Here is a 16,704-nt window from a genome sequence, read left to right as displayed (position 1 = left end):
GACAGTGCTTCTAATATATCAGCAGCCATGTGTAAGCTGCATGTCATGTCAATGATTTTATATGACCCAAGAACATTTTGAGCTGTAGAAGCTTTGAAGAGAGTGATTTTATTAAGAAACAAGTCCTTCATGTCCTCAGGGTGAGAGTCAGCTAACTTCCTCTCTTCCTCCTCTTTTTGTGTTCTTAAATGACCAGCCACTCCTTTTTTCTCTACTTTTCAGCTGCTTTTAAAAGCTTCTGGGCATCTGAGAGCCTGAAGGCTTTTGGAAGTACTGGATGGAAAAAAGCAACCCTAGTGTTTTGTGACCCACATTACATCCTTGGGTTCTTACTACTGTGAAACATTTTGCAAGTTGGTGCTTTGGAGGTGAAGGATCTGTTGTGTTTTTTAAGAACCTCTTGCTAGAGGTCTGCATCAGGCAGAGTTGTACTCCTGCTCTCAAAAACTTACTAGGAGGATAAGAAAGAAAAGTCGGTCATGAAGAGAGTTTCAGGTCCTCTACACTAGATCTGGCTTGGATGCAGCTGTATGGCTTGCTTGGTTAAGTCCCCTGTTTGGCCTTGGGCCCACAGTTGTCTCTGCTGGACAAGCTGAGCTGAGTAAGGAGCTTATCAGTGTTCCGCAAACTTGAGAGGAGGCACCTGCCCATGGGGGGTGTGTTGCAGCAGAACACGCTCATTTCTGCAGTGCTGCTTAGGAAATCCACTTCCATCATTCCTGTGAGCTGTGATGGGGAACTGCTCCTGGTCCTGCTTTGGTTTCCTGTTCAGGATCTACTTCACAAAGCTCCTTTTTGGGTGTAGGGAGAGCGATCCCAGTCCTGCTTCTCCCAAAAAGACCACAGCATGAATATAAATAAGTGGCTTTTGCCTCTAGTGTGAAAAGTTCTTGTAACAGCATAGGAGATCAAATCCTTTTTCTATTCTTTCCCCTCTCAAACTCCATTTTCTCCTCAGCGTGGTTGCTAAGGAAGAGCTGAGGAAACTGCCTGCATTTTAACAGCAGCCGTTGGTGCTGCAGTAGAGAAAAGAGGTAGTGGGATGTGAGAGAGTCTCACAGAGTAAAGAAAACTTCCCCTTAACTGTCCCTTTGCCCAGGCTTGCTCCAAGCCACTCTTTCGAGTGCATTGAGATGAATAGAACCATATGGCTGCTGTTCCCAGCAGCAGTGGGTGCTTGCAAACCATGAGGATCAGTGGTGTATCTGCTGCTGCTCCTTCACCCCACAGAGGGATGGGAATTTTTGGCACCCCCTTCCCAGGGTAGCAAACTGTCATATAATCCCTGCAGTTTGGGTGTCATTTACAGTCTGCTTCACTTAAATGCTTCTCTGCTAACTGCACAGTCTGCTTAAATGCAAAGCCAGCATGTATTCCCCATCAGCAGCTAGTGGATTAAAAGGCTGTTAAGCTCAGAAAATTGCCTTTAAAAAAGGCCCCCAAAGTTGCCTTTTCTTTGTTGGTAACCCCCATTCTAGCACATTCTGCATGCTGTGGGAGGTGTAGGCGACAGTGCCAGAAAAAATGCAGCTCTGGGAGAAAAAAAAATAGGTTGGCTCACCTCAGCAATTTACATTATCTTCAAAATTCCTTTTGACCATTGTATGCTCCTTCATGGATCGTAAACTATGACAGCTGAATTTTTCTTATAGCTTCTTGTGGCCACTACAAAAAAAATTTGGTAATACTCCCCACCCTTTGCTGCTTCTGTGCAATGGGTGTCGCAACGAGAGCTGAGCAGATGCTGCTCTTGCTGGTGTCTGCACCAGAATCTTCTTATCCAAGCATGAAAGGACTAATGCAAGTCAACCTTCACAGCTGAAAAATGCTCAGAGACCACTTTTGGTGTAAGGGAAAGGTTTTCTTGCCACATCTCCAAGGAACTGAATTCAGTCATAAAATGTAGGATATAACCTCTGCTGCGTATTGGCTCCGGATCAAATGTGACTGTTTAATCAGGAGCTGGGAAAAAAATTCTCTCCTTAATGTAATTAGAAGGGCTGCTGCTGGCCAAGCAGTGAGTGGAGAAAGGTGCCTTCACCCTTCAAAGCAGTAGTGAAAGGCACTGGGGTATTTCAGTTAGAGGCCCCAGTTCTGCACAAAGAGCTGTAACAGTTTTGTTCAGCCAGCATCCCACGTTGTCAGAGTTGTCTTTTATGGTTGCATATTATAATTAAGTTGGTTGCCTATGGGCTGTTGGTTTAATCTACTGGTGTTATACACGTTGTACTGAAAAATTGAAAAGTGTTTGGGCTGGAAATGGTGGCCCAGTGCCACGTTTCCTTGGGCAGTGGTCTCTGATCCTCACAGAGTAAACCCACTCAGACCTACTCGGTGCTAAGCCAGTGAAAATTCTAATTCTTAAAAAAAATCTTCATTGCTGTTGAAAGGTGGAGATGTTGATGAACTCACTGGAAGGTTTCCATCTCAGCTCATGCTGTATTAATGCTTTCTTGGGAGTTAAGTGGATGCTGTAACAGGGGGCTTTCAATTGCTTCACAGGGTACAAATAAATGACCATGAACCCTTGTGAGCATTAAAGTGCATGGTTTGCTTTTTATTGCTTTTCCTTACGTTTGCACTTTCCTCAGATAATGAAGTTGAGCTAATTTCACTTTTTCTTCAGTAGTTTCTCTTTCTAATCACATGGCTTATTGATTGGGTTGCAAGGATGAATTGTTCAATCAGGCAGACTGCTTTCACTGGGTTTACCACGTCAATAAATTATGTCTGTGAGCATACAGCCTACCAGTTATGTCTTGCACTCTCCCTTTGTGCACAGGTATCCCTGCTGGAATTTGGATGAGTTCTGCCTCTCTCAGACCCTCTGCAGGGTTTTGTTTGGCTATAGCAGCCTTCCTGCCTTCCTCCCTTCCTGTTCTGCTCTACTGCTCATGCTGTCTGTTGTAATCCACCATATGGCTGTGCTTGACCATTACCTTGCTTGGGTGACCCTGAGTATCATTTGGGATTCCTTAGAAGACAAGATTTTGTAGAAATGTGAACACAGACTCCTTTGGCAATAAGTTTGTATTGGATCTAACACGCCCAGGACCTCATCACAAGCTGCAGTTGAGAGCTGTGCACTTCGCAAATATTTAATAAAACCCTCTTGTTGTAAACCTGTCCAGGTGTAGTCTCTAAGATGAAATTCTTTTATTTTTTCTCTCTTGAGATGCTGAGGTGCAGAGGCTGGAGTCTGGTTTCTGTAGTAGTTCCAGTCTGTCTGTATCTAGTTCCACTATGACACACAACGTATGGTTTAGAAATAAAGTATTTAGATATTAGAATAAATTCACATTTAGATGAAGAGCTGCAGAAACCAACTTAGCTCATCATAAATATTTGCTCTTGCTACTGCTTGCTACTAATGCACCCCTGTGCTATGACTGGAGGACTAGAGTTGTAAGTGTCCTGAAAGCACCCACACGAGTGCAGCCTCTGTATATTAAACATACTGCTCTGAGCTCCCACCAGCCATGAGCAGAAGGCAGCTTTGGTCTTGGAATATGCCCTATTAAGGCAGTTTTATGGTAAGATGAGCAAAAAATAATCATAACTTGCTGTATTTCACTAACAGTGTAACTGTTGATAGTAGCAATGTTATTTGTCTTTTAGGACACCCCCCACCTCCTCTCCATCCTTCTCTACCCCTCCTCTTAAACTGCTGGCAGGCAGCAATCCTCTACACCAGCTCCCAGATTTCTCTGAGATGTTTTATTCATTTTTGGAACAGTTCATTAGAGATATAAAAAGTTCAAGCTTTATTTCAGAATTTTTAATACTCGTGAAATAAATAAATGATGCCCAGTTTCAACTGGCAGAATCAGACAAACACACAAAGCCCACAAAATGTTGCATAGACCATGGCACAGGTTGAATGGAAAAGGTGAACAGAAGGGTACCAGCATGTAACTTATTTTCCCAGCAGGTATATACTCTGTTTGTATGGCCTGGTTGATTCTTAATTTGAAATTAATTTAAAGGTTAAGTAGAGAGATAAAGGGAACAGAATATTGCTGGTTTGTTATTGAAAGACACTCCAGTCTGCCTTTGAGTAACTTTGAGTTTCTCTGGTCATTCTAGACCTTTGGCTGAGCTCCATGTACAACAGCCTTGGATTGGCTCTTGGGACATCTGGTAATCTATATATAGGATTCACACACTTGCACACGTAAACAGGTGATCTCCTAAATATATGAAATGGCATTGGGGACTCCAAGTTCTTATTTAAGCCAAAATGAATTTAGAAGTGAACTGAAGTAATCCTTTTTTTGCTACTCCCTGCCACAAAAATCAGCTGTGTTGGAAAAGAAGGGCATTATGTGCTGAATATAACTTGTGCTTAATAGGCATGTATATAAATCCCAGGAATTACTTAGTGCTTATTAAAAATATCCTGAAAATGACCTTTTTCCTATTCTCCCGTTTAGTCCTCTTGACAGTTAGGTTCTTGTGTTAAGGGACATAGTGTTTAAAAATAAAAGCTGCCTATCATGGGGAGGGGAAAAAAGGTAGTTGATGGTAACAGATATAAAAATGAGATATCTATAGAAAATTCATAAGAGAGGGTGAAGTCAGGAAGGGAATTTGAAGTCATTGATGAAGTCTCTATCTGTGTAACTGAGACTGAGTTCTAATAAATCTGAGAGCAGCAGGGAGACTTCAGAAGAGCAAAAGAGCAGTAACATTTTGCATCACTACTGAAAAAGGGTGAGTAAAGAGTGGCTAAGCTGGTGTCAGTTCCAGGAAAAAAATGTGGAAAATTTGATAAAGAACTTAGATGGTGTAAGAACAGCAGTATAACCACACTGTTCAGCTTTCAGTTGGTGAAAACAGGTCCACTCAAATGGGATTTTGTTGTTTGGATGCATGAAATTTGGTTGCTAGGGGTTTTGTCTGGGTGACATAGACTTTTATAACATCTTTAATTTAGTAGTGAGGTATATTTTAGTTTTTAAAAGTATCTTTGAAATTAATGAAGTGCTGCTTATGTGAATTAAGAACTGATTGTAATCAGAGAAAGCAGAAAAACCATTCTAGCTGAGATCAGCCCAGTGTGGTGTGGAAAGAAATGCAAGAGGGTAACGGTGTGGATGGAACAAAGATTAGTGAAAAAGATTCACTGAAAATCCCTGACTCTGGGAGGTGAAAGGTAAATAGTAGGTGTTGTTAAAAATGGAAGTTGGTGGTCCTAACAGGCAGAGTGCCCAAAGGCCTAACATCCATTGCTAGATGTATAGATGGGAAGGCATGAGTAATGATGGGATTATCTGCACGTTGAAGCTGGGGAGATGGACCTGATGCTGTAGGTCTGTGTCTTGTCTGTGTACAGTTAGTGGTCTGTGCTAATTTATGGTATGGCAATGAATCCCTGAACTGGTTCACTAGCAGAACTCTTGCCATGCAGTGGGAGATTTAATGTGCCATTCCCTAACAGGGCTGAAATCACTTCCTGGCATCCTGCTGCTGGAAGGAGAAGTCACACTCCCAACTCATCTCAGTGTTTGCAGATACCTGGCTACACAGTTGTCCTCTTCAATACACAAATGAGATAGAAAACTATTCCAAGTTTCATCTGGGCTGTGATTTCTGTAGTGTCAGTGAGTCCATCCACCAGCCAGAGGAAGCTGAGGGATGATGTGGGGAGTGAGAGATTGGGCTCTGGCACAGCGAGCTGTTCGAGCCAGTGCTTGTGTAGATGTGTCATTGCCTGATTGGGGTTTTGATCACCTCAAAATGAATCCAGCAAATGAAGAACTCCCTGAACAGGCTATTCATGAGACCACATTGGCTCTCGTGCTAGCACAGGAGTAGGACTGGGATTGCATGCTGGGTGGGAGGAAGAGTCTGGGACTGGGGCTACCACTTCTGTTTGCAGTTTCATGGCCAAACGAGGGGCCTGTTCCTTCCCCTCTGTGCTCCCTCCTCCTCACTGGCTCCTGGCTGATCCCATGAAGAATTAGCATGGTGCTCTCTTACACCCTCCCTTCCCCATGCTAAAGGAAGTAATTTTCTGCCCAGGGTGCATATATTAAGAAATCCTAATTGGTCTAAGAAACAGAAGACAGGTGACTTGGTCACACACTCTGCGTGCAGAAATACCTACACAGGTAGGAGATATATTCTCAGAGTCATAACCCTTTCAAAGAAAGGTACATCAAGAGCCGGTGGAAGTGGAAGGTAGACAAATCCAAGTGAAAGGTTAAGCGTGCATTTAAGGGAGGGTGATAAGTCACTGTGCCAAGAACCAAGGAGGAGGATGGATCTCTTGTTAACTTCTCATGAAGACCAGAACCCTTGCTGGAAGATGTATCTTAGTCAAATGAAAGCTGCAAATAGGAGGTTGAAAGAAACAGGTAAAACGTGGTGATGCATGTAAGTAGATGAAGTGGCATCTTCTCCATAAATTTTTTGATCACTACTTTAGGGAGTGTACAGTGTAAATTTGGATAGAATGTATAAAATGGATGTATTGGGCAAACAAAGTCCTTGAGAAAGGCAGTTCCTTGAGAAAGGGTTCTAACGAGATAGACTGTAGAGCACTTTTGTTCTCTGGTGGTTCCACTACCTTTGTGTGGACTTCTCGTATGCAGACTGCACAACAAACATGAGCTTGGCAGAGAAACTGAAATGAAAACAGGGAAAATGCCATGCCATTCATTTTATAATATTTTATGTTAAGTATGCTTAGGAACTTGGGCTTGATTGCAAGTGCTGTTCGGCATCTTTTGATGCTCACTCAGGTTGTCCTAAATTGAGGTGTGTGATTATTTTTTTTTCCTTCAGTTTTTAAAGTTCTCTTTCATATGGAAGCTGTCTTTGACTATAAGAACAATCTCTAGAACGTTGCTTTGATTGTATAGTTTAAAGGGAAACTGATGTTATAATCTAAATGTTGAAATTATGATTAGTCCAGAGATTTGCATTAGAAAACGAAAGTAGGGAGTTGCATTTCACACCAGTCGTGCATACGTTCTGTTACACTAAAATAAACAGGAAAAATGCCTCTGATAAGGGATTCCTTTTGCTGTGGAACAAGGACACTTCTAGATACATCCATGATATTTCACTTTCATGAGATGTTTCCGAAGGTGAATTTCTGAGCTGAGGAAGGAAATCAGCCTTGTAATTCAGAGCAACGACCAATAATTTTGTCATATCAATTTAATCGGCACACGGTAATTAGAGATTTCAGGAGCCATTAGCAGCTGGGATGTCACTCTGTGTTTATTGGAGGACCGTCAGCCGACGTTGCTCTTTGTTTTTGAATATTAATGGTTTGGAAAGAAGTTGGTGCTCTAGAAAGAATTGAGAAATGGGCCTGGCTTTGTGGATTTTTATCACCCTGCCAAGACCCTGCGCAACTTCCTCTGCGGAAACCTGCCTGCGAGGAGCACTTCTGCAATTGGCAGGGGAGCAGGGTGGCAGGGGGACCTCTCCTTGTGCCTTGACAGCCCAAGAAGAGGACAAGATGGGTTTGCAAAGGTCTCTTCAGTCGTTGCTTGCACTGATGGGTTTCCCCCTCTCCTCTCTCTTTGCTGTCGTGCAGTGCTGCAGTTGAAGCTCCAGCAGCGGCGCACCCGGGAGGAGCTGGTGAGCCAAGGGATCATGCCGCGTAAGTAGCACTCAGAAGTCTTTGTCTGGGGGGTTTATGCATGTTTTGGAGTGGAGAATGGTTTCATGTAGCATTCAAAAGATCAGATTCTCTGTTTTGCATGCAAAACGGCATCTATGGGAGCCCCACCCTGTCCCACCCAACTTGGTCCTTCTCAAGTGTTGGTAGATACGGAGCCACCTCCGATGCTGAGGAAGGGTAATGGCTCCAAGTGTAACTCTACCCCAAAACCATGTTTATATTTGATCATGGTGTCTTCTGGGGAACATACTATGTTAGAAGTGTCTCACATACTTGATGCGTGCTGGTAATCGCTCTTTCACCAGGCTTCCTGCCTCTGCAATTTCTGTTCTTGTTTGTCAGCTCCCCAGACCTCTGCTCTGAGGCAGCTGTGACTTTGTATGTACCTATTTTATAAACCAACTAAGACCAAGCAGTGCACACAAAATGTTAACCAGCAAGGGAGCCTGGTGTAGGTTTGTAGCTAGGAAGAGCACTGTGGGCATCAGACATTGAAGGCAAAATCTGCAGAGCCAGAGAACTTTTACTTTTTTGGGAGGACACATAGGATGTACTCTAATGCCAAGCTTTTCATTTGCTGTCAGGTTAGTTTTGGAGGATGTATTTTTTGTTTGTTTTGTTTTGTTCCTCTCCTTCTCTGCAAAATGCAAAAAGATTTGATAATAGTTTTGTCATGCTTTGGTGCCTCCAACCTGTTGACTTACAGGTAACAACTTGAGGGAAGACCAAAGAGCAAATGTTTTATTTTTGAACCTCTCTCAGTTTCACTTAACAGCTTTAGTAAAAGGCAATGGATCAGGTCTATGTTTTCTTCTTTCAAAAGATTTCCTCCTCGCCTATTTCCCAAGCCTTACTTGAGGACAGTGTAGTAATGAGGGGTTCCTCCTTCCTTCTATTTCTGGGGTGCACACTGTAATATGACACAGTGATGTGACTGAGGCTTTGCTAGAGGCGTAAGGTTAGGCTGTCATCTCTCTGTCTGAATGAGGAGAACCTGTCAGCAGCACTCTGTCAGCTGAAGTGGCTCACTTGAAGGCACCGTCATGCTCAAGATGTTTCTGAGACCCCTACTTGAAATTCTGATACCAAATCAAAAAGGAGAGGTTGTCCTGTCTGGATACAGTACATCATGCCTCTCTTATTTTTACCTGGAGAACTTGTATACGTGCTTCTACAGAAGGCACTTGCTTTTGGATGAAAGACTAATGTCCCAGTGGCTGAGCCCTTTTACTAATGCTTCCCAGAAGAAAATGTTCCTGAGTTCTTTGTGGTCTCCTGCTTTAGGTGGATGTGTATGCAAATACTGTATTAACTTAGGTTCAGTGCTGGCTTTCTTCAAAGTGTGGCTGGCCAAACTTGTGATTCCTGAGAGGGGTCTGCTTTATGGGCCCTTTGAAAAAATGAGAGCCTTGCCAGTAATTCAGGTAAGGCACCCAGAGTAATTAGCCAGTTTTAAATTTGCTTAAAATATAGCCTAAATAACCAGTCTTTGCAGACTTCTGCCCTCATTGCTTCATTTATGTCTCTTATTTGAGAGTTTTGTGATGGACCCAAGAAGAATGCTTGGTGGGATATCATTCTGGAAATATTGGTGACAGATGAAAAGATCCTTTCTGCAGTGAAGAAAAAACACTTTAGCAGATTGGTCCTAAACATGATTTGAAGTTAATTCTATCAAAGGCATGGTATCATTTACCCACACCTGCCAACTGAAACAACCACACATAGGGAAATATTTAAAGTACTGTTTACTTGGGCCATTTTTAATGAGAAGATCAGATGTGAGATAAATTGTGATACTTAGAGCAAAAGTCCCATTTTTGACATGAGAAGTACGTGGGGTGACTAGGGACCATGTTCCTCCTGAAGGTGTCTCAGAGCCATGGCAGCTGTGCTTCTACTTTCAGCAGTTCAGAATAGACAGTTTTACTCACTGCTGGGACTGTGCAGGTATCCTGTGGTGTTTCATCTCTCTGCTCTGTACCCCCTGTCTCTGAAAACATCTAGATGCTTCATCTTAGGTGGTGAATCCAGAGGTGATTAGGTGGGAATCCAGAGGGTGGTTTGGTGCTGACTTAAGTGAGCTGAAGCACCCTTTTCTTGTGAAATACTGGTTAGCTTCTAGCCTTTATTTTCCATCTGGAGAGCTTTCACACTCTTAAAAAGTTGTGGTAGCTGTGGTTGTATCTACATTTGCATTCTAGATTGTGTCAGGAAGGTGCTTTTGAGGTGAAGCTCCTGATTGCACCTGCCTACTGTACCTTGCTTTGTACCATGAAGTGAAGTTTGAGAGTTGGATTAAATTGAGATGAAAGTAAACTGGAAAATATTCCACCTACAGGTAATGTGCATTCAGGCCTTGGGATCAGCCTGCAACGTGTCTGGCACCACAGCTCCCATTTCACCTTCAAATAGAGTGTGGATGTCAGTTCCTCAGCATCAACTTTTTTTCCATGCAGATTTGGTCTTACTATACATGTTAATTTAGATTAATCTTTAATACAGATCAGTTCCTACATGTTAGTTTAGATTAACCTTTAATACAGATCAGTTCCTGCATCTTCTGGCCAAACAGACATGCAAGAATTGATGAACCAAGCGTGGGAGAAGTAAAAGTTTTTATTTCACCTTAAAAACTGTCTGGTGTGCAAACTCACTTTGGTTCCTTTTATTCTCCTGATTACAATGTAAGTCTTACATGGTGCTTAGATTCAGCTTGGTGCCCTGAAAGTGGAATTTTATGTCAGGCTTCCATCAACATAAAGTTTTTGGATACTATAAACCCCAGGAGTGGGAGAAGACATGTTTGTGTCACGTTAAAGTGAGAGGAAGAGTCACAGCATTTCTGCTTTGCTTGTTCAGGCAGAACTGGGAGTTTGCTTTGTTCCTATGTGGAATTTTGTTTATATGGTAGAGAGGAAAGGCAAATGTTTTGACATTTTTTTTTAACCAAGTACACTTAATCTTGCTTGAATGACTTTTCCAACACACCAGTCACCTACAGTGGGGATATGCTTCACTAAAAGATTAGTGTGTTGTAGGGAGAAATAAAGCCTTTATAAGCAGTGACAGAGGATTCAGAGTAATTAGGGTTTATGATTCATTAATTCTTCTTGCTTTTCTGTTAGAATTTTGTGTAGCTTTTACCAGGAGCAGGATTCATTAGTTGAAGATTAAAATTCTCAATTGGTCATAGAAAAGAGATGGGAAGCAAGTCTTCATCTGCATCTGACATACCTGTGATTTGAGCTAGGAGGACTGTATTTAGAGACAAGGAGAGCTGAGATTTCATATTTATGCAGGTTTTGGCCTGTTTTCTGATAGTGCCAATAGACAAGCTTTTTTTTTTTGCTATTTGCATTTTTTTTGTAGTTACACAGAGGTGATTTTCATCTTCTTGGCCCCATAGAGTGCAAGCTAAACAAAATCCGCTCTCTGTGCTGAGCTCTTTGAACTCTGTCATGCTCTAGAAGAACAGCCAGTTTTTACAGTGTCACATTTAAAGGTTACAGCTATTATAAGGTTTTGGGGGGAGTATTAAACACACAGTTTTCCACCCTTGAAAAGAATGTTTAAAACAGTAGCTAACATGCATCTGAGTAGAAAGACATGTGGAAAGTGTCTTCAAGTAAAACAGCAACAAAAGTTTAGGGAAAAGCTGTTTGGCAAATTTAGCAATATTCTGCTTTGCAAAATATCTTGGGCTTTTTCTCTTTTGCAGGGTTTAAGGCTTCACATGCCCCTTGTTTTATCCTTCAGGATTATGATCTTTGTTTTCTGGCTGCAAACACAAAATATAGGCAAACGTTCAAGGTTGTCATGTGGCACAATCCTGCAGGAAAGCTGTTGTGACCATCAGATTCACCTAAGCAGGTGAAACAAGTAAAAGGTGAATTCTGGGATTGTGCTTTGTGTTGCTCTATAGCACTGCTGAAAGACAACAAAGGTAGCCTCTGAAAAGGGCATCTGCTGGACTGAAAGCTAGCAGGAGGGTGGCAGAGGATTTCCGGGAGCTTCGATTTTACTTGAGTGTGTCTGGTGTTTGCCAGTTTCTGTGCCCCCATCCCACTAGTCTGACTGTGTGTTTGCATTCCAGGGCTCAGTACCTGCAGAACACATCAGTGTACACAGAAGCTGGGAGGGATGGAGTTTGTCCTGGTTTTCTATTGTGACTGTTTTCCCAGGTGCTGAGGTGTTTCCATGCTTTAGATCTCTGTTACTAACACTCTGGTGCAGTTTTCTGCTTGGACATGCAGCCTGTTAATTACTTGAGCAGATTTTGGACCACAGGACTTGTGAATCTTGTGCTGGTGGGTTTCAGGCTCTCCTAAGCAGAGTGTATTTTATCTGCAGATTACACAGAGAGGAGTGTGCCATAGTTCAATTGCAGCATGTCACATGATTAGGAATGAATGTGATACAGCAAGTGATCTAATTATAATCTCATTAGACTTCTCATATCACCAACTACCTTTTTTTTTTGGGTAGCTTTAATGTTAATGGAGAAAATTTAATATTTGTTATAAAACTAAAATACAGTACTTGCTTTTGGGAGGACTGTGAGGCATTGCTTAGGATGAATTCTCAAGGAATTACCTCTTGCTGGGGCCACAGTGATTTGAGGATACAGAACACACGTTATGCTTTGGCATGTCAGTGTTGATCATCATCTAGGCAAAGCTTGTAATTGTCTTCTGCATCCAGCACAGCTACCATCAGAAGAAGACAAAGATCTTTGAGGTGTTGATTTCAAGAAGTGAAATGCTAGCTGTCTGGGAGTTTTCTGAAGTCCAGGGTCTCTAGACTTTTAGGGTCTCTAGACTTTTAACATCCCAAGCTCAAAATTTGGCCATACACCCACACTTGTGTTTGTGTGGGGTAGCTAGAAATTATATGACTGCTTTAGCCTCTACCTGATAATCTAAACACTTCTCAATTTTAAAAAGTAATTTGGTTGATGAAAATTATGCACTTCCCAAATTTATTGCATAGCTGTATAGTTAATATTTTATTCATGTTCATATATTCTTAATAAGCTGCCAGTTTTAAAGCTGAAACTTGTCAGTATAGTATGTGGTGGAAGGAGACCTGTCCTTTGAGAGTATAGGCAACTTTTGGTTCGTGTTTACAAACAATGGCTGCAGTCAAACCTATTAAATGTTGGCAGAACCAAACCAAACCAAACCCCCCTAGATTGCTGTGTGTTGTATTTGAACTGCAGATAAACCAGTTGCTTTAGCACCCCAGAAAAGCTCTTCCTGCTCTACCCATCACTGCTGGGTAACGTGTTCCCATCGTTCTCATGCTGCTTTTCATATCAGCTCTTTGTAGTGACGTTCCCTGGAGTTTTTGGAATGTATTTATAGTAACAAAACAGAAATAGAAGTTTTTACTTCCCTGCCATCTAGTGTCTGCTATTCTGCCCACTGATGGCTGCTTTGCTTTCATGCTCTTTTTTACAAAATAAGCTGACACTGTACTTTCATTTAGGATAAGGGTTCAAAACAAATGTATGGGCTGTAAATATTGTTACTCCCAGACTTCTTTAATGAAATGACCAAACCTGTAAAGTTTTTAAGATCTAAATAATTGTTTTTTTTATACTTCCTCTAACTGATGAAACCTTGCTGTTTCCTGGTGCGTTGTGTGCAGAATGTGCCCTCAAATACAGGGGCTGCAGCAAGACTTTTGATATACTTCATGTCATGCTCTGAGAGTAAGGCTGCAACACTAAGCAGGTATCATAAAATAGAAGCTAGAGAGGACACTTGCAGCTGTATTGGGGCATGTAGCACAGAAATCTGTAGCTGCTTTTATTTAATTTGTTCATCTACCTGTAACTTGTCTCCCAGGAATTATTAGTTTGTTTTTTTTTTTTACTTTGATCTCTTCTCTGGATGCACAATTTCAAAGCCTTGAGGCTTTGTGTGGAGAAGGAGCCCATAGATCTAGGCTGAGAGCCTCATTGTCAGGGGCCTGACAACTGCACCTGGTTTGTTTGTATTTTTAGATAGCTGTCTGTGTTTGTTTTCCATGTGTTTCTATCATCTGTGATTAGTAAGACATGGTTGGAGTAGGAAAGCTCATTGTGCTAGTAATGGAAATGTGCTGTTTGCCCTTTCTGAATTTGTAGAAAGAAAAGGCCACGCTCAGGGGTTTGACACACTGCATTTAGTCCTTGATCCCTGCAATGATAAAAGATTTAACTCTGCCAGTTGCAAGAGAAACATAATAATTGAGGGGAGTAAAATCTGGGATGTAATAGAGCTTTTGTATGGTTGTTCCCACAATCGTCTGGGTTCAGTCTTAATCATTGGCTGGGAATTATCTCTCCTTTTTCTTCTCATGCCCCACACTTCCCTCAGCCTGGGCACTCCATAAATTTGTCAGAAGAGTTTGAAAATGGCAAAAGAAACAAGAAGCATCCAAGAAGCAAGTCTAGGAATGCATGGATCGAAGGGTTCCTGGTAGGAGTTCCTCGTTTCCCTTCTCTTCATTTTGGAGGTGGCATAGTCCGAATTGTAATGAAGCTTTATCTGGTTTTATTTTTCATGTCAGGATTGAAGTAATGTCTTTTGAACATCAAGAGTTAATAGTGGTGGACAGAGTGGGTTATACATTATCTGTATTTGCTGTAAATGTTCTTTGACACAAAGCTGTAGCCATAGTCACCCCTAGATCTGATAACTGTTGCTATGGGTGACAATTTCCATTTTGCTCCTAAGGAGGCTAAACTTTCTGAGAAATTACACATATCTGCTAAGAGTTTAAATTAACTCAGCATTGGGCATTGAAATATCTTAGCCCTTTCTGCCAATAATTTTGCACGTGTGCTGTGGCAAACCTCCTCTTCAGGCATTTCACACAGTTAAAAGTAATGAAAATCTTAAACTTGGCTGCATCTTAAGGGAGATACCATTGTAATAAAGTTACTGACAGTTTTCATAGAATCATCACAGAGATGATGGAAGACTTGGTACAGCTGCAGCACTGGACTAGTGATGCCACATTTTGGCAGTGCTGACACCAACATGGGAAAGAACCTCTCTCCAGCCTTTCTTCTCTTTGAGACTAGGAACACTCAGCATTCTTTAAACACAATGACATTGTTAGTGAAAGGTTCCACTGAAGGACAAAGGAGCATTTGTTTGGATGCCAGAGGTGTGTTTCTCACCTTCATAAAAATATTTGGATTTGGGTTATTTTTTTTTTTTAGGTCAGTCTTAATTAATTGAATTTTCTGAGTTTGTAGATTTTGCAGTTTGAATAATGACAATTTTCCAGTTGTGCTTTGTTTTCTTATCCTTAGCTTGAGACTCATACCTTAACCTTAATCCAAGGGCTCTTACCAAGGCCAGAGGTATGAAGTCAGCAACAATTCTCAAGTGGTATCAGGTCTGTGAACTGGGTGTGAAACTCCCTGAAGCTATGTGAGCAGAAAAGGTGCAGGGAGATCTCTTTCTCTCACCTGTGTGTTCCCCACCTCCTTTTCATGTTTCTACAGCTTACTGCTCCTTGGTACTGCCCCACTAGCAAGATGACAGCTCCTTCTATGCGTGTGACCCAGTTTTTGAACACGTTTTTCTTCCATGCTGTGAGAAATGCTTTTTGGAAGAGGGATGGAGATGAAGGGAGGAAGAAGGTGCCAACTGCCTTGCTCTGTGGTTCAAGTTTTTTGTCTCACACCAAATGCTGTGGGGTGGGAGCCCCACCCTGAACCGACAGAGGAAGTCATCAAGCCTATTTGCAGCACTTTATCTCATCTTTTCATGAAAGCTTAGTAAACAAGAGAGAGAAACTCGACTTTGGCTGAGAGGTGCAGCAGAGGGCCTTCTGCTGCCCTGAATTAAATCAACGTGTCTGAGGTTGGGCTTGGACATGATGTGAGCTTCCTTTTTGCCATAGCAAAGGAAAAATGTTACCTTTCCCTTGGAAATTCATCTCACTGAAGAGCAGAATGCTTGACTGAGTATTTTCAATTGAGCTGTAGCCTTTCTGCAAACATTGCATGTTGTCTGACCAACTGGTTTGCAGTTCAAGTATCACCTTGTTGTCCATGAGGAGCTAGATGCTATGGCCAAGGAGAGCTCATCTGTGCCATCTTCTCCTCTGTCAGCCTTACCTCTATGATAGCTTCCAGTAGTGATCCACCCAACTGCAGAAGGTTTTGCAGCCTCTCCTCCTCTCTAGACACTTGAGCTATGAGGACCTGTGAAGACTTTTTTGCCTTGCTTTTTTTCCCTTTGTTTTGTTCCTTGGAAACCTTGGTGCCTTCTGTCAGCTGCATAAGCAAATGCAGAGTGTACAGATAATTTGATCTCTTCTTCTCAGCAGTTGGGTCAGTCCCCTTCCCCTGCTGTGTTTCGTTCTTAGAGTGACTGAATTTGGTTCTGATTCCACTTATTTCTCACACTAGCTAACAGGAACTTGAAGATCTGCATATGACTACCTCTGAAAGCTTTTCAAGGCTAAAACTTGCTTTGTAAACCATGAAGAGAAACGTTTGAACCATTTTGCCTGTCTTTTTGTCTCTGGTGACTTATGGGACATTTGGGTTTGACCCCTGGGCCTTGATTCAGTCTGTTTGTAGCAGCATCAGTTTGATGCTTTGCAGCAATATCTCCTTTCATTCCCACATTGCCATCTTCAAAATGTGACTTGAGCTGAGGGGACACTGAACTTGTGCGTTGCAGGATTGGACCCTGTTTCATAAGAATTAATTTGAAGTGAAGATCAGCAGCTTCCATCTCTGCTCTGTGTGGAAAGGTGTGTGTCAGTGCAGGTGGTCCTGTGTGCTGCTGCTTAGATTTGGGGGAGCAGATGTGGAAGGACAGTAGTTGCAGGGAGCAGATGTGGAAGGACAGTAGTGGCAGTGTATGGCTGCAGACATTTTTGAAGCAGGGTGGAGGCACAAGCAGTTGGATCACTGATTGCCAGCAGGATTTCTCATGGTAGCTGAGGGTGTGACCACAGAGATACTAATGCTGCAGGAATTCTGGATACAATAAGCAGCAGAGAGACTCAAAAATGAGGATGTATGTGGTAGGAATTTCATGAGATCCTTG

General features: G+C 42.1%; 1 protein-coding gene across 1 annotated transcript in view; it reads left to right on the top strand.

The window, feature by feature from the left end:
* Positions 1-16,704, top strand: part of MKL1 (megakaryoblastic leukemia (translocation) 1) — a gene marked incomplete at its 3' end in the record, with an annotated part of 43,443 nt that overhangs the window by 10,573 nt on the left and 16,166 nt on the right. The window contains exon 2 of the mRNA XM_008945734.1: positions 7,553-7,618. Coding sequence (XP_008943982.1) covers positions 7,553-7,618 — 66 coding nt within the window. The remainder of the gene's footprint in view (positions 1-7,552; positions 7,619-16,704) is intronic.

The sequence above is a fragment of the Merops nubicus genome, unplaced genomic scaffold, assembly GCF_000691845.1.
Source record: "Merops nubicus isolate BGI_N331 unplaced genomic scaffold, ASM69184v1 scaffold28568, whole genome shotgun sequence".
Lineage (NCBI taxonomy): Eukaryota > Metazoa > Chordata > Aves > Coraciiformes > Meropidae > Merops > Merops nubicus.
The sequence above is the reverse complement of the archived record's forward strand: the minus strand, read 5'-3'. Positions and strand labels throughout refer to the sequence as shown.